The sequence below is a fragment of the Anarhichas minor genome, unplaced genomic scaffold, assembly GCF_050575085.1.
Source record: "Anarhichas minor isolate MPS153535 unplaced genomic scaffold, ASM5057508v1 ptg000021l, whole genome shotgun sequence".
Lineage (NCBI taxonomy): Eukaryota > Metazoa > Chordata > Actinopteri > Perciformes > Anarhichadidae > Anarhichas > Anarhichas minor.
The window spans coordinates 3,629,689-3,656,061 of NW_027466467.1; the positions used below are offsets into that span (position 1 = coordinate 3,629,689).

A 26,373-nucleotide genomic window follows, 5' to 3' on the forward strand; every position below is an offset into this window, starting at 1 on the left:
GTGAGTTATTGGCACACTAATTTCATTACTTGTTAGTTGTATGACACTATTTCAGTTAGTCCATCAGTGGTGGTCTAGTATTTACTAATATACGTAGACGTTTTTTGGTAATAACCTGTAGTTATTACCTTTTTATAACGTTTAAATAACTAGTATTAGTTAGTAATGGCTACTAATTAGAGTACTTACTTTAGATAATCTAATTAGCAAAACAGGAAGGAGAAGGAGAAGAGGAGGAGAAGGAAGAGGAGAAGAAGAGGAGGAGTTATTAGAGAGCTGTAGAACCACCAGCAGCATGTAGATGGCGCCAAAGCGTCGTGATCATGTAAATGAAGTGTAAAAAACAAACAGGCTGAGTTAGCTTCACTGTAATGACGTTAGCCTCCTGGATGTTTCTTTTTTTTCCGCCGTTAACGAGTCTGGATACCGAGGACCGACATCCATGCACCTCTCCGGCTGCCTGAAGCACAACAAGCACCATCGTGACCTCCGTTATTATCAGCTCAGCGTCCACCGGACGATCCTGAAGGTTTGTTGTTATTGTGACAGCTCCGACTGCGTAACGTCAAACCGTGATGTTAGCTATCTAAGCTAGCGTTAGCATGCGAGGCTACCTAAACGTGTCGAACTAACGTCAGTGTTTTCCATCAGTGACGAGCAGCAGTTAAAAGAAGAAAGGTGGGGGATTTTAAAGCGAGATTAGTTGTAACATTTATTATAATAAACTGATTTAAAGACTAGCTGACTTAGCCACAGCTAGCGTGTTGTCAAGCTAAGGTCAAGAAGCTGGCCAGTCTGACAGATAAGCTAACCAGCTAACGGCTAACTAACATGGTACCCAGGTGTCTATAAACGTGTTGTGTGGCAGCTATAGACACACCGCTAACCTTACACCAGGTAACAGCAACACTGTGACCAGGGTGACATTGGAGGATGGGCCGGTAACGTTATCAAGATTTAGAGGTGGGTTCTTAAAAGTTGCATTAGCTTGAAGTTAGCTCGGTTTGATTGCTTTTATTAGGTTTCATTAGCTGACCACGCTGCTATGTGTCAATACAATGGATGCAGTTATTGCCTCATCATGCAGCTCTATAATTACCATTATGTTTGTAAATAAACAAACTGTCATTGGTCTCTTCTCTGGACTGTCTCACTGGTGGCTTAATAGACAGGTAGGTGGATGGATAGATGGAAAGGTAGGTAGGTAGGTGGATTATGGTACAGGTAAATAAAATAACAGAGTAAAAATATTAAATATCAAATGCACAATATATACAATGAAATAGAATAATATTAAATTAACTAACTAAACAGTAGTGCAAAGATTTAACCAAACAAACAACAGAGTAACGGTGGTATAGTTTTGTGATTGATTTGACCAGAGAGGTGATTCATTGTACAGTCTTATTGCAGTGAATGTGTCGTTTGTTTTGTTGTATTTTTGGCCTATATGCGCTGCTGAATGGTGGAAACAACCAGTCTTTCCTCTTGTCATCTACACCAGATTTATTGTGATTGTATAAAAGTATTGTCAACGTTAGAGAGGAAAGAAAGCGAGACTTCCTCTCTGTCTGCCTGGTTTCTCTCGACATCAGTGGATGTCAAGAGCAATCACATGATAACGTAGCCCTAGTTTGTGCCTTTCTCTTGTTCGAATCCTCAACTCTTCTATCTGTCTGGAGTTATGTTCATTTAACATTTTTTTTTGGTCACAAAGAATGTAGTGCTTGAGTATTTATAAAGATGCAGTTTTTGTGTATCAATTGTAAAGTGTTTTGGTCACATTTGGATACCTGATCCGTTTAGAAAGGTGACCATTTGTGCTGATTCTGTTTCGGTGTATTCGATTAGTGCGATGGACCAGAAATCACAACTGTTGGAAGACATTCTGATGTAAATAAAATTTTACTTATACCTCTATTATCTATTCATTTGGTTATCATGCAGAACAAGCACCGCTTCACCCGGCTTTATCTTAAATAAGGTGCTCGGATAACTGATAGAACAGATATCCGCACACTTAAATCTCTGCAGAGAACACTTTATTTTTTAGCTTTCGGTCTTAAAGGACCTTCATCATAGCGTTCGTGGTTCAGGGACATACCTCTACCACTCGTCATCCCTTTATCACCTCAACAAAGTGCAGAGAAAAACAAAATCCTTTTCCAAACTCTCAGCTCTTTCTCCTGCGGTGCCTTCTGCAGAATGTAAACAAACCTCAGCCAGGCTCGCCGTCTGCACTTATAACACCAGACTATAAATATGAAAATGATGTGTGACAAAGTTCTGTCGGCAGTATAATTTAGACTAAAGTCTATAATTTGATAATTTAGCCGTTTCCAGGCAAACAAACAACATCTGGAGTGCTTCGACTCAAAACATGGAGTCCTCCATTCAGTCTAAAGCAAGTGCCGAAGAAAAGCTTTCCTTTGGTTTGAATGGAGAAAGACTTGTAGGTTAGCTGGCTAACTTTGGGCTTACGGCTGGATTTTGGTCCCACAAAAAGATCCTAACATGCTACCAAAGACGACATAGTGAAGGACTGTTGTAGAAACAGAAGTCCTACTGGTTATAAAACAGAGCTTCTAACTAATAGTGTTTAGTTACCGTATCAGTAATCAATACAACGTCCTGTTACATATGAAATGAGCTGAAATGGTTTATTAATAACTCCCAGTGTCGTCTGTTTTACTCATCTTCCATCAGAGCAGCGCTGAGGAACATGAGGTGACCTGATGAGTAGAAAGTCTTTATAGAGGAAATCCGATGACGGTGTCACATAAATGGATCAATAAAGGCTTATCTTATGTTGAAGTCCTTTGCAGAGATAATACTGTTCAGTTTGGATTCACACTGTCAGAGAGGTATTCATTTAACTATACGTGTATTAGCTTGTGGTTTAGTGAGGTGTTGGACAGTATTTTATTATTGTTAATATTTTGCACAAAATCAAAAATAACGACCATGAGAGGAAAACACGGTTATACCAACACCAACGTCTTGATGGTTGTTTTGACGGTTCGGAAGTTTTCCTCGTCCCTCTATGATTGTTGATAGGACGGATTGTTCTTGTGTGTGTGTGTGTGTGTGTGTGTGTGTGTGCGTGTGCGTGCGTCGCTCAGCAGCTGTTGATGTGTGTCCGGGGACACGGGCAGCAGCTGCATGTGTGTTTTTATGTTTTTCCCAGTCGTAGTTTGTGTTTTTTGGGACTGACCGATGTGTTCAGGGTTTCTCTCCCACGGGGCTGCATGATACAGAGAAAGAGCCGGATCTCTTTTCCTTCCCTGCCTCCTCGTGTATCCTTTCTTTAATCGTTTCCTCTGTGTTCCTCAGCTCCTCCTTTCCTTCATTACTTCTTTCTTTCCTTCCCTCGCTTTTATTTCCTCCATCACCTCTTCCCATCATGATTTTCTTTCTTTCTTTCCTTCACTTCCTTTCATCCCCTACTCCATATTCCTTAATGATCTCCTTCTTGCCTTCATTACGTCTTTCATTCCTTCATCTTCATCCTCAGTTCCTTCACAACCTTTTACTTTACTACCTCCTGTCCCTCCTTCTTTCATTACTTCCTTCTCCGCCTCATTTTTTCCATTGCTCCACGGCCTAATTGATTATCTGTCACACTTGAACCGAGGTCTCTATCTTCTGCTCATCTAATTTACTTGGTGTGTGTGTGCATGTGTGTGTCAGCAGTAGCTACCTCCAGCCCTTATTTAGCATCATTTATCCTGGTTATGCTACACTTCACTAATGCAACCACTCAGCAGTAACACACACACACACACAAAAGCTGCTGAGTTAAGACATGATGGGAATGATGATGATGAAGATGATGACGATGTCTTGGCTCTTGCTCCTGACTTGTCTCGTTTAGTGCAACTAACAGTCCAAAACCCAAAGACATTACATTTATTGAAATGTTTAAACAGAATAAATCTGACAGCTTTCACACATGAGAAGCTGAAACTATACAATTCTTTCACAGTTTTTGCTTTAAAAACATATTTAAATATTTAATACATGAGCTCAGAATTGTTGCTCAGAAAATAATGTTCTGATGATCGACTCGTTTTTGGAGCCTAGCTTCAGAATATATCTGGTTTTAACAGTACGGTACATGTCCAATACGCCCACTGAATTTAGGTATTCGGCACTTGATTGTTACACGCGTGACTTCTTCATGTAGTATGTAGTACATTTTCTTCTTGTCCATTTTGTGTGCAGAATCGTACGTTTGTGTTTCCTCTTCGGATCTGAGCGGTTTATCTTGGTCCTCAATCATTTATTAGGAGGCTAAAGAAAGCAGCCTGGACCTCCTCCTCCTCCTCAGCAAGGATCCTAGATGTTCTCAGAGCAGATGGGATGTATTGGTCCTCGAGGGTCAGACCCCTCTGTACCTTAACTTTAAAATGTGGGATCCACATGCAGTAACTACTTTCCATTAGTAAAGCTCCTGATGTAAATGTGATTAATAGATGTAGTGTTGATCAACACAGTCAGCTACATGTTAACATGCAGCAATGTACTCGTCACCATTCTCATTCTTAGTCCCGCCCCCACAAAGTTCTGATTGGTTGGTTCATAGAGCTGCAAACACCTGTCTTTCGGTTTGATTAAAGTCATTCATCTTTCAGGATACTGTTATTCTAAAGTATTGCTTGTGTTGTTATTGATTAAAACACATCTTCCAAAAGGTTTGGTGTGTTTTATGCGCGCAAAAACTGCAACAAATATCCCAATATTGAAATTGAAAATCAAATACCAACCCAACGAACGTATACTCAGGTCCAGCCCTATTCAGCCGTTCACATCTGTGGTCATCACTACCCAGAGTTCCCAGTATGGGGCCAGTGTGGGTTAGAGATGTTGTTGCTTCTCGAGTGAATTTGCGCTTGTTTGTGAATGTGGTTGACCTCTGACAGATTATAATCTGATTACCTCAGGTGGTTTAAAAGCAGGTGGAAAGAGTATCTTTGTTGATTGTCAGCACTGTTTGGTCAACCGTGAGAGATAAGTGTTTGACGGGTGAGAAAGAACCTTTTGCGACCCACTGTGTTGTGTTTGATGGAGCAGAGTAGTCACTTTGAATCAATTTAAAAATGATTTATGTCAGTAATTGATGAATCTATCAAGTAAACAAGCGAGCATTAGCTGGTGAGCATTCACTGATGCTCTCTGAGTCGCACCGCTCTGCGTTTCTGTTGCTCACACTAAATGAGGAGTTTAATCACATTGTGAGTTTGTGAAATGGTGCTCGGCATTTCTCATTAGTTTGAATGTTGTATCGACTAAACGATACATTGATTAATTGGAAAAGTATACGTAGATTAATCCAAGGAACAATCTGGAGCTTTTTCCCTTCAGTACAAGGTTTTTAGCACTTCTTTTATGGACTTTGTCTCCACTGGACAGTTTGAACCGAGTGACTAGAAGCTTAAAAGGAAAGAGTTTAGTGGGATTACATTTTTCTTTTTTTTAAGTCTTTTGCTGGACTCAAACCAGAGATGTTTTAGTTATGTGGTTTGTGTCTCAATTCAGTTGAGGCATGTCTCCTGTTTTCTCCCCGACGTTTGCCACCAACTCCCACTTCAAGTCCCAGGATTTGGTTCAGAAGAAACTATTCTTCACTTTGATTCTGTTTGATGTTCTTTCAAACCTCACGGTGTAAAATGGACTTGAATAGAGATACGTAGTTCTATGTAGTGGGGCTGCAAAATAGTAATACTTAAAGCTAAACGGCACTGAAGTACAAACGAGACAAAGGAGTCAGTGGGATGAAGCTAAATCGGATAGGTTTAGGTATCGGGGGCCAATCTGTGTATATTTGAATGGATCGTTATGGGCCTCATAATGAGGACGATCCGGGGATTTTTTAATCACAATTCTATACTCGGAAGTCAAACTTTTGTTTTTGCTTCATGTGCCACTGAGCAACTTTCATAGGAATGAACAGGGTGCCGGCTCCAACGCTGTATCCACTTCTATTTATACATCCACGGCTCATACAGCGTTTACACCTGAGAAGAATTGCAAGGATTTTTTTGGAAGCCTGCAGAATGTCCTCCAAAGTCTTCCGACAAACCAGATATGCAATAAAGAGATGACCTCTCCTTCCCTTCTAACTACCAGGCTGACAACGTCTCCTGCAGGTGACAAACGTACTGCAAATCCTCAGTAACCCTGTAGATTCAACACTCGTGCAACTCAATGCCAAACTACGCACTTCTACTCTTAGACGTCCCTGGAAGTCCTTAATTGGCTCTATCTGTGACTTACTGAAGGACAGAAGGATTCCCTCACACACACACGGTCAGTCAGTCAGAAATAGCAGCATAATCGGTCTGTTGGTGTTGTCGAGCCGTAGTGAGCCCACAGCTTTGTCACAGTGATGGATGAGGATGTAAGATCTGCTCGCACAGAGATTCTCTAAGCTGATTGGCTGGCTGTTCAGGTTATTCACCACACCTGGCAGGGGTTTGTTTGTCTGTTAGTTTGGACCACGACCACCTGCACGGCGTCCTCCAGTTTCAAACAGACACATCAGATAGACTCGTCTTTGATGCACAGCAGAAATGATGCAAAGAGGTCAACTTATTCCTAAAGTGAATCTCTGAACATCTTTTTTTGCAGCCCGGTAGCAAACTGGACGCTCCGAATTACTGATCTACCAAACATCAAATCCACGCGCCATAATTACATATTTACATAGCTCACAAAACCACACAATACCAAAGCAGCCTACAGCCTTAATACAGACTACAGACTACATAATGACTGCATTTGTAATATTTTGTTCCGTCTATTCAATTTTGACATAAGAAAAAGCCAGCCACGCTGTCGGGGGCACACACACATTTACAACATTTCATTTATTTCCTATACTGTTATCAGGATTAGAAATGCTGGAATGTGATGGTTGATTATTTATCACTTTTTTGAGACGCCCGTCTCTCCCTCCCTGACTCAAACCTCTTGTTTTCTTCAGGGGAGCTCAAAAAACAATCCATCATTTAATAATGTTTGATGAATTTTAGCACTAATTAATAGAGATTTTCCAGGATATTTTTGCCTACAATAGTCTACAGTACTAAGTGTTTTCTTCTTGTGTAGATATCTTAATGAAATAACCAATAGCCAGTCATAAATTAACATATTAATAGTCATATTAAATCAGTACTGAGGTCAAAATATTGTTTTGATCGCCCAGCACAAGGAGGAAGATGAACTGAAGGAGGGGATTCAAATATAGACGGGAGGGGATTTGGGGATGAAGGATGAAGGACACAGGAGGAGGAGGAGGAGGATAGTTTGTATAGGAGACAGCAGGAGGAGGCGAGTCGGACTTGACTTTGCCCTCCAGCAGCCTGTTCCATACAGGACGCTGCCCGCTGGAAACACACACACACACACACACACACCTGTTGTCTGTGTTCCAGGAACTCACTGGAGACACATATAGACCGACTAACAGAGACCAGACCACCGTACCCTACCTCTGTGCGACCAGACACCTTCTGATCTCTGCCAACAGCCATGCTAGCTGTACAGAACCCGGGCACGGCGGCGCTTTGAGCTAAATGCTAACATCGGCATGCTAATCATGATGACATGTTGACATTTAAGTGTAGTATTCACCACGTTCACCATCTTAGTTTAAGCGCTAAACACCAGGGCTCAACATAACTGCCGGTCCCAATTACATTTTTCTTAATTTATTTGTGGTAAACTTTGTCTTTACTCGGCAATCTGCATGTGCAACTCTCAACAGAGATGAGAGGGAAGCAAGATGAATACATTTTCTAAGTTAGCTCATTTATAGAGAGCATTTAACAACAACCAAAGTGCTGTACAGCTTCTAAAACAATGATACAAAGAATAAGATGGCTCACTGCTTAGCTTCTTCCACTGTAATGTATGGTAAAAATGTGTTTTTAATTCTGTTTTTATTGGCAAGTGAGTTGCTAGATTCACTCACTTGGCCAAATACGGAGCTAACGGCTAACGTAACATTATGATGACGTTATCAAGTGTTTAAAATGCACTCTTGTACAGTTTTTGGCGAGAATAAATACCATCGTTTTCAGGAGGAGTTTTCACATATAAAATGGATATAAGAGGGGGAATTATGAACTTTTGTTGTATTTAACGTACCGGTATCAGATTGTTACTCGGTATCAGCCGATACTCAAGTTCAGGTATCGGAATCGTTATCGGGAAGTAAAAAAATGGTATTGGAACATTCCTACACAACATTTTTATCAATAAGATATCGACCATTAAAAATGTAAAGTTTTAATTAATAACCTCTTGGCACATCCTGAATATGTGAGTATTCAGCTGGATCACAGACCTCAGAGAGACGTTTTTATATTTTGAAGTGTGTGTGTGTGTGTGTGTGTGTGTGTGTGTGTGTGTGTGTGTGTGTGTGTGTGTGTGTGTGTGTGTGTGTGTGTGTGTGTGTGTGTGTGTGTGTGTGTGTGTGTGTGTGTGTGTGTGTGTGTGTGTGTGTGTGTGTGTGTGTGTGTGGTTGATGTTAGAAGTTGTGGATCATCACGGAATCCCAGAACAGATGTGACCTAATGTGTCCTGTTCGCTCTAACTTTAGAATTCATAGCTCGTGGGAAACACTGTTTACTGTGTGCGTGCGGCGCTCCAGCCTGCATCTGGGGCCCAGGCTCGGTCATGCTTGGATCGTGACCCGAGATCAGAGAGCTAGATGTTGAATTTCCATGGTGGCTGAATGCGTGCGCCGTGCTGTGAGAAGTCGTGATCGCTGCCTGTGGTGTGGGCTCAGTGCCAGTGTGTGTTTCTGCACAACAGGGACAGTGTGGTTGGAGGCCTTCCTTACCTTCATGACATGTTGGAAGTTTGAGGTTTTCAAGGTTTTTCAGGAAGCGTCTCGTGTCTGCAGATCCTCATGTGAGCAGCTCACTCGTAGTCAAATCAATGAGAGAATTGAGGGTTCTGTTGAAAAAGACGTTTATTTCTATCGTAAATGATGAAGGAAAAACAGCATATTTGAGAAGCTGGAACCAGCAACTGTTTTGCTCAACTGATTATCAAAATAGTTGCAGATGTATTTTCTTTCAATCAATGAATTGGCTAAAATAAACTGCGCCTGTGCTAATGCTAGAATAAATGTAATATAAGGCTCTTTAACCTTCAGGGAAAACGAGCAACGGCCACATAGGAGATTGTTCAAACATCACGTAGTCACTACATTGATCACGAGAGGCGACTGATTGATCAATGACATCGTATGTTCATCAGAGCAGCCAGGTGGAAAAAATACAACCTTTTGTGTTTGTGAAAAGTTGAGACAAACAATGTAATCGTCACGATCAGGTGGAGGTCTTTGAGGAAAAATACGAATCTTCACCGCAGATCGAACACATGGCTGATGGTAGTTTAATGTTTGTATTGATCAGATCAGCTGGACTTTATAAACACTTTTTAGGAGAAACTCTGCATTTCTAAAGGAACTAGGACAGACATTTTACGCCATTAATATCACATTTTATTTTACTCTGTATTTCTCAGCTGAACACGGTTCAAATGTTGCATTAAATAGATTTCTAAGACGACCTGTGACGTTGCGTGAGGTATATAAGTTAGTAGAAATGTCTCGGCGTGTCTGAACCGTATGGAGGTTGTGTTTACCGTTACTCCGTTATTTGGAGCCCATATCGTGATATCATCAGCGGGTGTCGTGCCTCGCTGCAGCTTTGACATTGACCAGATGATGCCTTCAGAAACACACACACACACACACGAGCAGGCTGTGACGTCATTAATGGATCTTTCGATCCTCTTCTTCTTTTGTTCCTCCCACTTTTTCGTCTCATGTCTTCAGGCAGGCGATGATGAGTCATTTTGGGGCGGCTTCGAGGAGCATGATGGGAGAGGTGGTGGTAGTAGTGGGGGGGGGATTTGAGAAGAGGAAAGAGGAGAGGAGGAAAAACCAACATACAGGAAAACTATAGACAACAGTATGTGGACACCTGAACACTTCATCCGTATGTGACGGATGAACATTATTCCAAAACTGTGGCCATTAATCTGCAGCGTTTTATCTTCAATGGAACGGATGCGACCAAACCAGGAGACACTGGTGACCATGTCCATCTGCACTAATGTATATGGTATCGGTCACCAGGACACCATCAGTGTAAATCTGATTTATACATCTATACATTGTCGTCTAATTGTGATGAATTTCAAAGACACGAACGTCATCTCGTGCGTACATTTTAACATCATAAACCTTAAATACTAATAATGTACTTGTTCTCCGAAATGAATTCACATTGTTTTAGAACCGAGCTCCGTTACATTTGTGTGGCGTCTTCAGCTGTTTGATGTGGCCATCGTCAAAAAACAGAACTGGCATTGTTATCGTCTCCGGTGTCATCGTTTCAAATGCTAATCATTCATTACTGTGGTTTCTATTGGAGATGTTCCTCAGCAACAGATGATTTAATCCTGGTTGTATTGTGACTGGTTGGACTGAGGACTGAGGAACAATAAGATCCTCTCATTTACTGACGATGGTTCTACATCAGCAGAGAGCTGGCAGGACATCTGTGGACGTTACAACAAAACCGTGGACTTCATTACAGTTGTTTGGGATGTAAAGTGTATTCCAGGAAGTTTAAGGTCCCAGTTGGTTTAAAAAAAAATGTCCTCATACTTTAATTGCTTCAAACTCTTCCTTGTTTATGAGACAAAGCGTCTCTTCTGACTCTGACAGTGCTGTGTGTATGTGTCTGTATTTGTGTGTGTGTGTGTGTGTGTGAGACGGTCTGGTCGAAGCCAACGTGTTGAAACATTAGATGTCAACCATTTGCGGCGACATGCCCAGAAAAATCAGCGTGTGTTGTTAAGCTGGTTCAGACTCGGTTAAGTCAGACCTGTTGTTTTGTGCTGAGCGAGCACACGGTGTAACATCGTGTGTCAGGGTTTGTCTGTCAGCTCATAGTTTTGAGGTTTTACGTTGGCTGCTAACTTCGTCATTGAGGTGCACCAAAAACGTTTCACTGCAACCTTTTTGGCGCCGCAGTAAGTTACATTTTTTCGGTTGAGTTCCCAAACTCGATGGTCATTTCTTAACACATTATGGAATAAAGGTGCAGATCAGTGTTCATGTTATTTTGACTGCTATTTTAGATTTAGTCGTAGAAATAGTTTAAAGAAGAATATGCAGCTTTTTAGTTTTAGTCACTTTTTAGTCCAGTTTTAATCGCTGAAATGTTTATACGTTTTAGTCAAAATGTTTTTGAATCTTTATTTTTGCAGCTGTTTTTTAAATGTAATCTTAGTCCTGTGTCAAATGTCCTTTTTGCAGCAGATTATATTGGATATTTCAGTCGATCTAGTTCAGCCAAAACAATGATTTTGTCTTTTTAGTCAAACATATTGTATCATTATCTGATGAAAAACACACGTTGAATGATTGAAAATGCAACTTTAGGGACGGGCGTCAAGCAAAAGAAAAGTGTCTCTTCAACAGAGAGAGAAAGACAATCGCAGTAAAGTTGTCACACACACACACACACACACAGTCGGCGTCCCCCCCCCCCCCCCCCCCATCCACCCATCTGAAATTAATCTGGCATCTTATTGGACAGGTGGAGCAGTAACCTCCACCCATGATGTAATTTCAGGGCCGTTCAGGGACAAAGACGGGTGTAACAAGCACAGCAGCATTTTTAGTTAACGACAAAGAGAGACAAATAGTTCTCTTCATTTTTAATTACGTGTGTTTTAAAGGTTGTGATGACGGGGGTGTGGTTCAACATGTGCACAGAGAGACAGACTTGCGTACGATGTGAACGATAGTGGTTCTGATCACCAGAGTCGCTTTAGAAGACCTCTCATTGTACTGCAGCAGGGTCCACTCAGTCCTGATTCTGGTTCTCCCGGCCCGCTGGAGTCTGAGCTGAAGGAGTTTCTGGTGAACCTGAATGATTTCATCAGATTTTTACCAGAGTCCAACCCGGTGGCACCGATGACGAGCACTAACTTTAGACACATGTTAAACTCACCGTGGTATTATTTCCTCTCTCCACAGGAAGTGGTGATTCTGCCTTCCTGACAACTCTGCTCACCCCCCCCACCCCCACCCCTCCACTGTCCTGATTGGGTCTCAGTGCTGCCGGCGGTGGATTGGAGCACTCTGATTGGAGGCTTTGTGAGGTGGTTTTTCGGTCTGGCGCCGCCTCCCCCCGGGGCCGGCGTGCGCTCCCAGCAGCCCGTGGTGCCCTGCGCCCCCCCCTCCCCGTCACTGCACACCAGAGCCCATGCCCAAGGTAAGACCAGGACCAGAGACCACCTGTGATGTGTTACAGTGGAGATCCCAGTTCATCAGTTGGAGGTGTTGAATTATTTTAGTTGTTTTTTTTTAAAGGGAGTTTTCAGAGTTCAAACCCGGAGTTTGGTTTCTTTCTAGCAAACCAAGAGTTGTGAACATGTGTTCAACATGTGTTCAACAGTTGTGAACACAAATGAACACATCATTTCCTTTGATTGATAATCAAAAACAAAGACATGTTTGTAATATTTTAGATAAATAAAATGTCAGCGGACAGCAACTTTAAAGAGACCTTTACGTTTGACTTCTGTCAGTTAAACACAACAGCTTTCTGTGCAAAGATTAAAGAAGTAACAAAGGACAACAATCGAGTATCTCAGGCTCCATCCAACAATGTTCATTAAATATGTTTAAAAAAGAACAAAAACACGCAAGACATCAAAAGAGCAAGTTCAAAGAAAGGGCTGAAATATTTAAAAAGAAAATGCAAATTAAAGTAATATAAATCAGCAGGAGACAGTGTTGCAAATAGATTAACTGAATGTAAACAGGAATATAGCAAATGTATATTCATAATGAGAAGTAATAAATATGTGCATACAGTGGTGGAAACAGAAAGTAAAGTGTAAATAGAGCTAAAGCGAAGAGGGAAGATGTTGCTTGCGTTGAATTTATGTGTTGGAGGTTTAATTTTAGCCCAAACTGCTGCAGTGAAACCTGCAGGTCTGAACCTAAACGCGTCCTCACAATAACTCAAATGTCAAAGACTTCACCTGATACACTGAGTAGCAAACGCTGACGTCGAATGTCTGGTCAGATTTGTAATCTTTTATAATAATTATAATATAAAATGAAAAAGTTATTCATACTGTTTGTATTGATTGATTGGAAAACTGTGTTATCCCAAAGAAAAGTTGATTCACGATCCGGTGTAGCATGAAAACATTTAAAGTGATATCTAGCCCTAGTAAGTAACAAACATGTGCACCTTAGGGCCGGTCACACTAGAAAATAAGAGGTTTGAACGACACGTTAAAATGAAAGGTGTTGGCAGAGGACGTTTCCGAAGCTACCGGCTTTACACCCCCGTTAATACATCCCTCTCTCCTTGACAGGAGGAGGCGTGGTGCGTCCGCCAGGAGCCATGTGCCTCCCTCACACCAACATCATGGACAACAAGTTACAGGGGGCGGGGCAAGGAGGAGTGGCTGCACTTCGACCACGGCCAGGAGGCGTCCCGCTGGAGCCCTTCGTACACCAGGTGGGCAGTAACGGCGTGTGTGTCAGAGCGTACGGAGATAACGATGGAGCTCCATGTTGATGGCTGTAATAGATGTTTAAGTTTTTGTGCTGATTGTTTTCATATGTGCGTGTGCAGGTGGGGGGTCACACCAGTATGATGCGTTATGACGACCACACGGTGTGCAAGCCTCTGATCAGCAGAGAGCAGCGCTTCTACGAGTCTCTGCCTCCAGAGATGAAAGAGTTCACTCCGGAGTATAAAGGTCAGTCACGACTCACTGATGTGTATTAATAGTGGAGCCGTGGATGCGCGGCTGCGCTTGCTGTGGGAACTCCGTTTACGAACCCTTTCATGTCTGACGTATACGCCCACCGCCCTGTTGTCAGTATTCTGACTCCGTACCAGACATATTGATCCTGGATCTGTCTGTTTTGAGGCTTGTATTTTATTCAGTTAGTTTGGTTAGTTTGCATTCATTCTCCAATCACCTGGGAATCGGTGTGTCGTGGCCGTGGTGGGTTAGTGTTCTTTGTGACAATTAATACACGGAACTTGTAGCCAACACACGTTCTCAGCCGCAGGTTCTTCTGTCAACTACTGTCTTGTTGTGGCCAATTCACCGCAGCCACAACACAAGATTACAGATGAGTTTACTTTAAATAAATCCATCTAATCTGACTTCAGATCCTCACTCAACGAGGGATGTTCCTAACGACCAATTTACCGTTTAAATGGAAGTCAACTACTCTTAAAATTAGGAAAACACGAAGAAAACAGTCACAATCGAGCACAATTTCATCCATAAGTTTAAATATTTATTATAGGAGCTGTTTAAAATTGTTAATCACATTTTTAAATACGGCTGAACCAATGAAAAGTGTCTGCTCTGGTAGCCCAGTGGCGTAATATTTGATGAAACGCCAGCGGAAACTGTGATCTAAGAGTCCCGGTTTGGTCTTCCACACAATTATTGAAAAGAAAGTAGATATAATCATTTCCAAAATTCACAACATGTTTGTATCGAACGAAATATTCAGCTTCGATCCATATTTGTTGGCATTTAACCTTTAAAAAACAACAGTTTGCCCACCTTCACGCGCCTGTATTAACGAGGCATAACAGCACCATAGATTACAGTCGTATAACCACAATAACTCAACATCATACGACAAACCTTCCAAGCTTCATTTGAAATCCTCAATAGAAGCTTTGAATGTAACAGAAACATGACGTTGAGTACAGCCCGCTAGCTGTTGGGAGGAGAGAACCAGATGGGGCGGAAGTGCTGAGTTCAGATCAGAGGAGCTCTCCACAGCAACAGATGAGACGGCATATGTCAATGTGTAATTTAAAGGAACACATTCATAGTAATACGTTTTATCGACGACTACTTCTGGTGAAGTAGAGCACAGCATACAGTCATAATGCATAAAAACACACTAAGTCTACAACAAATATGTTAACGAAAGAAATTAAAGACCAATTCAAAGAGCTGCGACACATTTAAAAGATATTTTCTTTGTCTTATTATCGGATTAAAATGCTTTTAATGGAAGTGAACAACGCGTGCACACCGTCTCGCTTACTCTTAAATCTTGTCTGAAATATTAAAGAAAAGCCAGCGAGGAACACGGAAGTACGGATGTTTACTAGCAGTGAAGTAGTTTAGCTGCTCTGCTCTTCATCACCCGGCACATACTGGAGCTGTTTCCACTCGCTTTTGCTGTAGTAACAGACCTAAACACACTCTGACAGCCAGCACACGCACACACTCCTCTCCTACATGTATGTGACCTTTTATCATTTAAGCAAACTATGTAAAAGTAGGTTGGGAGATGGAGAGAGATGGTGGATGGAGCAGCTCGGCTCTATTTAGATGTGCTTTTAAGTTACGACAAAGAGCCAACACACAAAAGCACTTAATGGAATGCAGTCATTATTATAATATGTTAGTTTTTTCTCTCTTTGATGTAAAAACCAGTGCAGTGCTCGTTCGGAGCGGCCCGATCATGCAGCAGAAATGAACTGAACTGTCAATGAGCTGCAGCCTGTTCAGACTCCAGTCCACAGAGCAGAAGCTCCGCCCCCTGCTGCTGCTGCACAGATTGCCGTTCACTTGTTTATTCAAAGTTCATGTTGTGTTGTGTGTCCAAATTGCACCAAATTCGACACTGCATGTCCTTGGGTCCCCAGCAACACACTCGCCAAGTGTGAAGTAGATCGGATGGACGATTTTTGAGATATGTGAAGGACACACACATGCATGCACACAGTATGACTCTTTTTGTTCAAATTGAAGCCCTGCCCACAGCATTACAGCAAGCTTTGAGCTAGCTCGAGCAAAACTCTACGGAACATCAAAAATCTCTGAAAAAGTAACCTTTTCCGACCCGGTCCACAGATGGTCTGTACCAAAATTAGAGCGGCGAAAAAATCTGATTTGGTAACAATTCAAAATGGCAGAAAATCAATCTAGACACAAATAGATAGATTCGTCTGGACCTAGGAGAGACAGTTCAAGAGTTACAGGCCAAAGAATAAAGTTAGTTGCCATAGAGCCACCATCTGGCCAATTGCAGACTTCGACACTGCCCGTCTCTCTGGGTCTCCAGCAATACATCCGCCAAGAAGGAAGCAGATCGGTTGTCAAGATATGCGAAGGACAGACGGAAATTCCTCGTGGCATAGTTACAAGATGTCTGCCACGAGGAAGGTTTGGCAGGAAGACACTACGAGACATGAGCCAGTTCAACACGTCGAAAACAACAACACTTAACTCAGAAATGTCAGTCTGCAGACAAGACACGTGATTTTTGAGTGTTCTGTTGATGGACACACGATGCATTGTGCCATCGAACTTGATGCGTTACAAAGCATGATGAGAAAGCTCTGGAATGACAAAAACGACTACATCCCGCTGTCTGTCTTCCCAGTTCCCACTAGTTCCCGTTGCTGGTGTTGTGGGTCCCAGTGCCTTGACAACAGTGGTCCATAAGGAGGCTATATTTAGTCCTGGATCTCTGCCCACTACCATTGTCCTGCTGATTAAACAGCGGACGGACGGACAGCTGCCGCCCAGGGACGACTTTCTCAATCTGTCAAGGTTGTTTTATCCAGAAAGTGTTTTGACATTTCCAGTTTCCTGTGGACGGAGGCCAGACTTCAGTTTGGACGTTTTTCTTTGGGGTGGACTTTCCGCCGTTGAGCAAAGTGACAAACAGGGAGGATGTTCAGTGTCTCACTTAGCGGGGACGAGATGCTCTACTCTGTTTGGAAAGCTAGAAATAATAGCTTCATGTTTGAATAACACAATTGCTATCTGGGTATTTAATCTACAAACAGTTTCTCAATTGAATTTACAGAACAATTAGCAAATCTCGATGTACAGACGGATGACAAATGACAGTAAAACAAACATTGAGTGTGTTCTGCCCGTTTCCCACTGGACAAAAAAACCCACACCAACACCAGCTGACATCCGGCTTTTGTGTCCAGTGTGAAAGGTTACAAACAGCATTCATTTCCGGGACAAATGGCTCTGCAGTCGTCACCGGTATCTGTCGGCTCCAGCCCCGATGGGCAGCGATGGAGACGTGACAACCGGGTGGACACGTGTTGACGTGAAAGAACAGTATAATAAATAAAATCAAGAGGGATTTGGACAATTGTTGTCCTTTTATTAACAAACAAAACATAGAGCAGTCATTTGTCGTAAAACACGCGTCATTCAAACTCTGAAACAAGATAAAACTCATCACTAAACTTGTCTGTTTGAAATACCTGCATAAAAGTGCACATTTTGTTAGAAAGGAGTATTAGTAAGGTGTTGTTCAATCGTTTAGCCTCGACAACAGCTATATTTCTTTCTTTCTAAGAACTATAATAATAAAACACAAGACATGTTTGTAACTTTTCTTTCATGAGAAATGCCATTCAAAACATTGACTATTAGATAACTTACATTTCCTCCAAAGTTACAGAACCTTCTCTCACTCAAACAAATCTAAAAATATAAGTGCTCCAGGCTACCGAAATTAATTGCAATACGTCCCACTTTATGTGACACGTTTTACTTCCTCAGAACAAAACGAAACACTGTAAAACTCTGTAAAACAACACACAGTTGTTCCTTCTCGACTTAATATAGATCTGCAGATGTTACAAATTGCGAGATTTGTCTTCTTCAACCTGACGACGTGTGTGTGTGTGTGTGTGTGTGTGTGTGTGTGTGTGTGTGTGTGTGTGTGTGTGTGTGTGTGTGTGTGTGTGTGTGTGTGTGTGTGTGTGTGTGTGTGTGTGTGTGTGTGTGTGTGTGTGTGTGTGTGTGTGTGTGTGTGTGTGTGTGTGTGTGCGCTAAATCCATCATGCAACACACAAGTGCGAGTTTGACCGTCATGGTCAATCAGCTGACGACCGTCCGGGTCGTCTTTAAATGAACAAGTGTTCCGTGTTTATTTACGTAGATGCTAAACGCCCCCTCAGTGGATTTGGACCTGACAGATCTGCTGGATTTATAAACACGCAGCACGTCAGATATTTTGCTGCAGAACCGCTGAGACCTTTTTTTTACGACAGCAGGTGTAAAAATAATTAGAGGTGATCCACTCGGGTATTGTTAGACATGTTGACACGCAGACCTGCCAACTTGTGGCAACACAATGAGGCCCGACAGCACCTGATTAGACTGAACATAATGTAGACCCGACCTCCATTACTAAGAACTGAAGAGAAGTTTTACTTCTGCTGTAAAGACATTAAGACATTTCAGTGTTTTAGAAGATGGGTTATATTTCTCTGTGTGTGTCTGTAACAAATATTTCTGTTATTTCTAAACTCCCTGCTTGGTTTTTGTTTTGTCAGGTGTGGTGCTGGTTTGTTTCGAGGGCGACTCGGACGGCTACATCAACCTGGTGGCCTACCCCTACGTGGAGAGCAACATGGAGGGGGGGACGGCGGAGCACGAGGAGCGCGACCCCCCCGAGAGGGAGCAGCCGAGGAGGAAACACTCGCGGCGCAGCCTCCATCGCTCCTCCTCCTCGTCCGAGTACAAGGAGGAGCGTCCCGAGAGGAGGGAGTCGTACGACACCGACACTTCTGAGAAGTAAGAGCGTATGGGGGGAAAAAAGGAGATTTAGAAAGATGAACCGGTGGTGAAACAGTTAATTATTGAACAGTTGGTGGACAGAAAATGTCATAGTAATCCTTTCAAATTCATGTGAACAACACAAACCTTTGAATCCGTTGTAGAAACACATTTGTGAACAGAGGGTGAACCAACAGTTGATTTTCTTTAATGAATGATCCTCTCTCCTCGTCCCTGCAGCCTTGCAGAGCTGAAGAGTCCGAGGCTCGACCCAAAGATCCACTCGGACGTTCCCTTCCAGATGTTGGACTGGAACAGCGGTTTGAGTTCAGAGAAGATCAGCCACAACCCCTGGAGCCTCCGCTGCCACAAACAGCAGCTCAGCCGCATGAGGTCCGAATCCAAGGACCGCAAACTCTTCAGTATCCTTCCTCAACCAATCACAGCCACTGTTTTTGTTTTCCCTTTGACAAAAAATACATAAACAAAGGTCCACTTACTAGCTTTTTTTTTCCCACAGCTTCCAAACTTAAAAAAAATCTCTGGAAACAAACTAGTAATGGATCTTATGTTAAGATTTCTTTCATCAAAGTCAAGAATAACCGTGACTAATATTATGCACATGCGACCGCCGTGACCCCGAATGTAGCTGTAGAAGTGATGTGTATTCAAGCACTGATGTTTAACAGAACAACTAGTTTTTACAGTCGAGTAGTGGAGTGGTGTGCCGGTTCAATAACAGGCTCTGAATGTAAATGTCAGTGAGACTGAGGAAGAGGCTGGGAGCTCACTGAGGTTATCGGGTTAAAGCTCGTGTTTTGATCTTCAGCTTCAAAGAGAGCAGCTGCCTGGAAAACACAGCAGCACGCTCTCTGTCCTCAACAAGGTCCATCTGTGTCCAGTCGAGCCTTCAACGGGGTTCTCTCTGCAGATGCATTTTCCCATTTCCCAGTTTGTGCATCCTCTGTTCCTTTCCTCGCCTCCTCTCCTTGTGTATTTGCAACGTCAATTAAATGTGACGTGTGGCACAGCGGCATCGTCTGTCCGTGCTCACGCCTCATTTATACGTATTTATCGACGATAAGATAAAACGCTACACTTGCTGCAGATGTTAATCTCAAAGATTTGCAGGAAGTGTTGCATTTTGTTGACAATAGCTGAACATGGATCAAAATGAGATATTAATATAAACGTGGCAGCTCTGCAACTTGGAATTGGCTCATTTGTAATATTCAAGCTGTAGTGTGTCTCTCCACCTCGTAAAAAACTAATCTCTAGGTCGTGTTGAGACCAGAGACGATTCGCTCAACAAACAGACGTTTGCTCCTTAACTGCATCGTTTGAACCAGAGTTTCTGCTGCTGGAGAACGTGGTTCACCACTTCTCGTACCCCTGCATCCTGGACCTGAAGATGGGCACCCGGCAGCACGGAGACGACGCCTCCGAGGAGAAGGCGGCCCGGCAGATGAAGAAATGTGAACAGAGCACTTCGGCGTCGCTGGGAGTGCGAGTGTGTGGCATGCAGGTAGGACAACCTCAGACAGCGACATCTAATACATCGCAGCCTGAGGATGTTGGGGAAATAAAACAGGCTCATTTATTCATTTTGTGCCGGGGTAAAGTGGGCAGAGTGACATAATAATATTAGGATTCCTAATGCTTAGAAAACCCAAAGAGCCAGAGAAATATAGTCTTCATGCCTTTTATATATATTTTACTCTCTAATTCTTTTCTAGTTTCATCTCTGGGGAGGTGGAGAATCAGATGATGTCTTGATACTTCTTATGTTATACTGCTTATAATACTTCTGCTACTGCCAATACAACCTATTGTACTGCGAGTATTACTCCCACTACTTATACTTAAAGCACCACTAAGACCACTAGTATTACTTTCAATACAAGTACTACTTAAACTGTCAATAAGTTAGTGTACGTACATGCACACACACCCAGCAGTACTTTGTCAATCGTGGTGGAAGAAGTACTCGCATCTTTAGAAATAGCAATACCACACTGTAGAAGTACTACAATGAACAATATCTTTTTCCCCTCTTCCTCATTCAAAAGCAGAGCAACAGCGAGAGCTCGATGTCTGCATTGAATCCATTCTCCCCCGTTATTTCGTCGTATAAGTTCTATAAGTGTGAACAGTTTGCTCTGATGCTGTTGCCAGATGTTTGAGCGGTTTCTGTCTCCGCAGGTGTACCAGCTGAACACCGGTCACTACCTCTGCAGGAGCAAGTACTACGGCCGCGGCCTGTCGAGCGACGGCTTCCGCCAGGCCCTCCAGCAGTACATGCACAACGGAAAGGGTCTGAGGCAGGACCTCTTTGAGCCAATCCTGAATAAGCTTCGCAGCCTGAAGACGGTGCTGGAGAGGCAGGCGTCCTACCGCTTCTACTCGTCTTCACTGCTCATCATCTATGAGGGAAAGGTGAGCCGGAAAACACTCTGACTGTGTCTTCAGGTGTCAAAATATATCGGCTCTGTGATCATGTGCTCATTGGTTGGATTAGGGCTCATTTATTCTTATTTATTCTTACATTCTATAAAAGTAACTGCAGCTAAGCCTGGATTACCGTCCAGTCTTATGGTTGTGTTACAGTTACAATTATACGTCTCTTTGTGATCGCTCACCGGCTTCCCACCCACAACAACACTTTGTGTTTGTTGGATATAAACTCATGAATTAAACCCTCTCAGATGTGTCTCACTGAAGCATCAAATCATAGCCGTGTGACACAAGTTATGATCACAACACAGATTTTAAGTTGATACGGTGAGCTCGGTAGCAAACAGTTGCAGCGGTTACGGAGCAACATTATCTTTCAGTTGGAGTCGTGTTTGTGTTTCACCTGATGAATGTGAGTCCAGTATTCACTAAATAAAGCCACGAATCTGTCTCGAAAAAGATGGTTCAGTCCACCGTCACGTCAGTGTTTGACTATTTATAGATATCCTGTACTGTCCTGCTGCTCGCCTCACCTTAAAACTAGGGTGCAGCTTCTTTTATTATGTTGAAATTCTCGTCACATCCCGATCCGCAATTAAGTACTAACACTGGCAACCTTGGTTGTTTGTGTTCATCATGATCATTTGGAGGGAGTGTCTTTGGAGGGCAGCCTGAAGGAAATGGACTGTCGGTGTTGCAGATTTGAGGACTTTCTCGTTAGATTTAGCTACTTTTGGATCTTTAGCGCTGCTAGTTACTTTCATTGGAAGGCTGGTTTAGATGTTTGATCATTTTTACTTCCCCATGTTACGTTCCTGAGCTTTTTTCCACTGTGCCCTGCAGGATTTCCTGATTAAATAAAGGTTTTACGCTGCTGACGTTTTCATATTGATCACGACTGTGACTCTTGTCCGTAGGAACCTGAGGGCCCTTCAGTCCTCAGCTCTGGGCAGCATGCACCCTTGCACCAGAAGACCCCTGCGGCCCCCGGAGAGCCCCACCGTGGCCCCGGCCCCCCCCACGCACCTCCGGCCCCAGACGCTTCCTGTGAAACGGGACCACTGTCCTCTCAGGGACCTGGACTGACGGCTAAGCCCTCCCTCTCCAAGGCCCCAGCCTCCAAGGCCCCACCTTCCAAGTCAGACTGCCACTCCTTCCACCCACCTCTCCCTTCGCCTCACCCACATCCAGACTCCTCTACTGCTCCTGGCTTAATTTCCTCCCCCCCTCCTCCTCCTCCTCCTCCTCCTCGTCCCGCCCCCCAGCCCCAGCAGCCCCCTCTGGTGGACGTGCGTATGATCGACTTCGCCCACTCCACCTTCAAGGGTTTTCGCGGCGACACAGCCGTGCACGACGGGCCGGACCGGGGCTACGTGTTCGGACTGGAGAGCCTGGTCCAGATCCTGGAGAGCCTGCAGGACGACAACCTGCCGTAGCTCCGAACACACAATCACACACACACACACTCTCACACACACAGCTTGTTGTTAGTTCAGATTCGTTCTCAAGCACTGAGACGGTTTGGCTGTAAATACGGAAGAAGTTTATTCTTCAAGCTGATATGGAGAACTTCTGTCTGTCTGATGCTCTGCAAAACACACACACACATTTGTACTTCTATATTTGTGAGGACCTGCATTGACATAATGCATTACCCAGCCCCTGACCTCAACCATTAACGTTTACCTTAAAGTCCCCCTCCACTCGCAAATATATTTAGCTTTTTATTTCTTCATCTGGATGTTTGAGCTTCACTTGTGCAGAATGATGTTTGTGCAGAGTTTTTACACTAGAAGGACGTTTTTACATTTGTCTGCTGAAGTTTCTCTGTGCTCTCATTTAATCTGAGTTAAAGACGCGTTAAAGAGCGTCTCGGCTTGTTTGGATGTCCAATAAAAAGAAATTGGGACCAGTAGTAGACGTAAGTGAAAGAATTAGTAAGAAGTCGTAAACTAATATTCAAAGTGGGCGATTTTAGTCGTGTCTGGAGGGAATCTTTAAACTCAGGATTTTAAGGTGAAGTGAAGCTCAAACATCCAGGTGAAATAAGAATAAGCAAAAAACACAAATATGAGTGGAAGCGGTCTTTAACCAAAACACCAAGTGAGACTTTGAAGGACGTGTGGACCAGCAAGAAAAATGTCGTCACTCTCAAGTTCCCAAAACTCAAATTGATCCTCAACAAGATAGACGAACAAGAGCACACACACATCCTGGGAACAGTTGTCTGACAGAGCGTCCTCTCTGAAACTACCAATCAGCTGAGTCCCACTGAAGTTGGCCAACACTCACTCCTCCTCCTCCTCACCTCCTCACTCCCTCTTCACTCCTCTTTCTCTACAGAAAACCAAACCTGGACAGGTGAACGTGACTCTTTTAGCGTTACCTTTGGCAACGCGCTCAGAAAAACACATCCAAGCATCTGTTGAAGCAATAGATGGTGATGATAGATGGCAACTTTTTTTTTTCTTCTTCTTCAGCGGTGCAGAGGGCAGCTTCGCCCGCAGGGAGAACGGCGATGAAGTGCAACGTAGAAGTAGGCTTTAAGGAGAGAATATAGAGGAAAAACGCTGTGTGTCCGTTTTTGGGGGCTTGATTCTAAATCGTTAGTAGTCGTGTCCTGTAAACTTTCCCCAAATCTGGTCTGCTGATATTTATCTTATTGTCAACAAATCCTATTAATAAAACAAACAAACAAACTATAAAGCTAATACTACAAACAAGTATTATCTGTGTATCCAGAGCCGGATATATCGTCGTCCTGACGTGTTGCTTCATTAAAAAGTAGTAGTAGTAGTTTATTTTGACGCACACAAACCGTCCTGCTGCCACAAACGTGGATTAATCCACAGCAGAAAATAGTCCCCAACAAATGCACTATTTCCTCCTGTTTGATAAGAACTACAGCGACCAGCTGTTTTAGGAAATTATTGAGAATTTTAGTGAGATTGGAGGTTATGTTTCTGTATCAAATTTTTTTGGGGGTGATTATCTTTGCTAGCTGACTGTGGAGAGGTGACGGGAACCTTCAGACTATTTGGGGATGTTCGTGGTTCATAATTGGCGACTCTGCGCCTTAAAACCTCGTCCCTGAAGATTTAAACTTGACTTTAGAAACAGCTGTTGACAAAAGCAATCCGTCCGTATCGCTCCAGAACTACTTCCTGTTGCTGTTTTTTTTTCAAATGTCAAGAGCGAATTTTTAATTCCTGCTTTTAAGCCAACATGGGTGAGAAGTCCTTTAAGTGCTTGTTAAAAAATATAAATGATGGATTGTGTGATACAGAAGCTCCAGAAATGGATGCTTACTGGTCCTTGTGGTGGGATTGTTGTGTGTGGGATCAGTTTTTAAATGAAGTCCTGTAGATGCAGGTTTGACGCTGAGAGCCGGAGACAGGAAGTCAGAAGGTGTTGTTGGTTTTGGTCTTTTCATGGGATTTGTTGACTATAAGAAACAAATATAGATTAATACCAGCATTCGTCTTTAAGTTAGGGCTGTGTGATATGGTTGAATAACAAGAATATTTAATAAGAGGAATATTTTTCTTACATATATGATATACATATATATATATATATATATATATATATGTGATAAAATCACAATATGGCAAACTGTGCAAAATCATACAAAATAATCAAATTAATGTTTCCATTGAACTGTGTTCCAGAAAATCTATAATTTTAAGGTTTTTTTTTAAATCCTAATTTGCCTCAGAATCATTAATTTGGATAATTTGTGAAACATGATGTGTTTAAATCTTCATGATCAATTCAAGTTTGTTTAGTTATTGTCCGGCCTCAAAGGTGCCACGACACGGACAGAGAAAACACAGTTCACGGTCCTGTAACCGTCAGCTGAATTGGGCTCAATTCATTTTGAAGAAGTCACCGCTCGTCTCGTCTGATTGGTCCTGATGAGACGAGTGTTGGCCAATCACATTCGTCCATTTATGCTTCTTCAACAAAGTTCCAGAGGCCCGGCTGTGACGCAGCACCGCCCCCTGCTGGACAGCAACAGGAAGTGGAATAAGAGAGCAAATATGAATATTTTATTTTTTTGGTTTATCGAGGTGATAATTTATTTTTTTATTGTACCTTTGCCCATGTGTGTGTGTGGGTAAATGTTTTGTCTTATACACCCCCCCTTCCCCTTCACCCAAATGTATAAAATGTAAAGATATTTTGAGACACTGTGTGTGAGACGTTACGCAGTATTATTTGAGCCAACTCAAGTCTGTGTTGTTTGCTGCTGACCTGTCTTCAGTTAAATGCTGATTGGGCATCAATAAACAAAGCCAGACTGTGTTTCATGAAGAAGACTGTCGCAGTAAATCCAGACTTCAGTGAGCCCGACACTTCTTCTGCCTGCTGTGGAGTTGTTGCTCTGGTGGGAAGCTCTATTGAACGCGTGTGTGTGTGTGTGTGTGTGTGTGTTAGAGCAGGTAGACGCATCATCTTTAGTCTCTGGTTTGTTTCACGTCACACTTCTAAGGAGTTGGTAAAGAACTGCATGCACATTAATGTCCTCCTGTTTTGGGTCATCTTCCACCACAGCGTCATAAACATTCTTGTTACAGTCGTCACAGAGTCTAAGGCGGTGATGGTTCCACGTGTCCTCTCAAGATCATGATACCTCATCATGGATATTAGCCTCAGTGATCGATCAGAGTTATTTTAGCAGCATTTTCTGCATCTGACATCACCCTGACTGTTTGTTAGAACAGTGAAAGTACGTGAGATTAAATCTTTCCAGAAGCTTTTGGGCTCTTGTTGTAATTTCTTACCCAGACAGACACGTCCAGCTCTGCCCCGCAGGTGAATCCTGCTGCAGAAGAAGAAGAAGCCTGCAGGTCAAATGACACACTGTCAGTTCTCACATAGCTTTGATTATCATATAAAACAGAACATTAGCAGAAGCTGCTTCAGAGACACACAGAGTCACATAATTCAGTCAATTTAGGAGATCCAGTCACTAAATCAGGACCTTAAACTTGCAAGTTTTGTTTATTTTGGCCACTTGAGAGTAGAAGAAACTCGTCAACACATCATTGACAAATAATCACCTTTTAAAGAAACAAGTGTTTTAGATTTAGGACGATTTATTGATAGAAATGTAATATAATATTCATAACTATGTTTTCATTGGTGTACAATCCATAGACTGTATATAAGAAGTATAATATAAGTAGCATATTTTAAGGTATAATCACCTGAAACTAAGAATTGTGTTTTCGGACATAATGAGCCGTTTATATCTACATCTTGAGCGGGTCCTCTTCA

At 42.7% G+C, this 26,373-nt stretch overlaps 1 protein-coding gene across 3 annotated transcripts; it reads left to right on the forward strand.

Moving 5' to 3' along the window:
• The first annotated feature begins 301 nt into the window (after window positions 1-301).
• On the forward strand, window positions 302-25,851 carry ip6k1 (inositol hexakisphosphate kinase 1). 3 transcript variants are annotated; one of them, XR_012955734.1, is made up of 10 exons: window positions 302-529; window positions 12,071-12,308; window positions 13,426-13,571; window positions 13,689-13,815; window positions 18,414-18,654; window positions 18,877-19,058; window positions 19,980-20,161; window positions 20,839-21,072; window positions 22,008-23,451; window positions 23,571-25,851. XR_012955734.1 is itself a non-coding variant. In XM_076095644.1 (9 exons), the coding sequence occupies exons 3-9, from the start codon at window positions 13,455-13,457 to the stop codon at window positions 22,524-22,526; spliced, it is 1,602 nt and encodes a 533-aa protein (XP_075951759.1). In that variant the 5' UTR covers window positions 302-529; window positions 12,071-12,308; window positions 13,426-13,454; the 3' UTR covers window positions 22,527-25,851. The 3 variants fall into 3 exon arrangements, 2 of the variants coding, with proteins under 2 accessions (XP_075951759.1, XP_075951760.1); XM_076095644.1 differs by having other exon boundaries at window positions 22,008-25,851; XM_076095645.1 differs by having other exon boundaries at window positions 19,986-20,161; window positions 22,008-25,851.
• The last annotated feature ends 522 nt before the right edge of the window (window positions 25,852-26,373 follow it).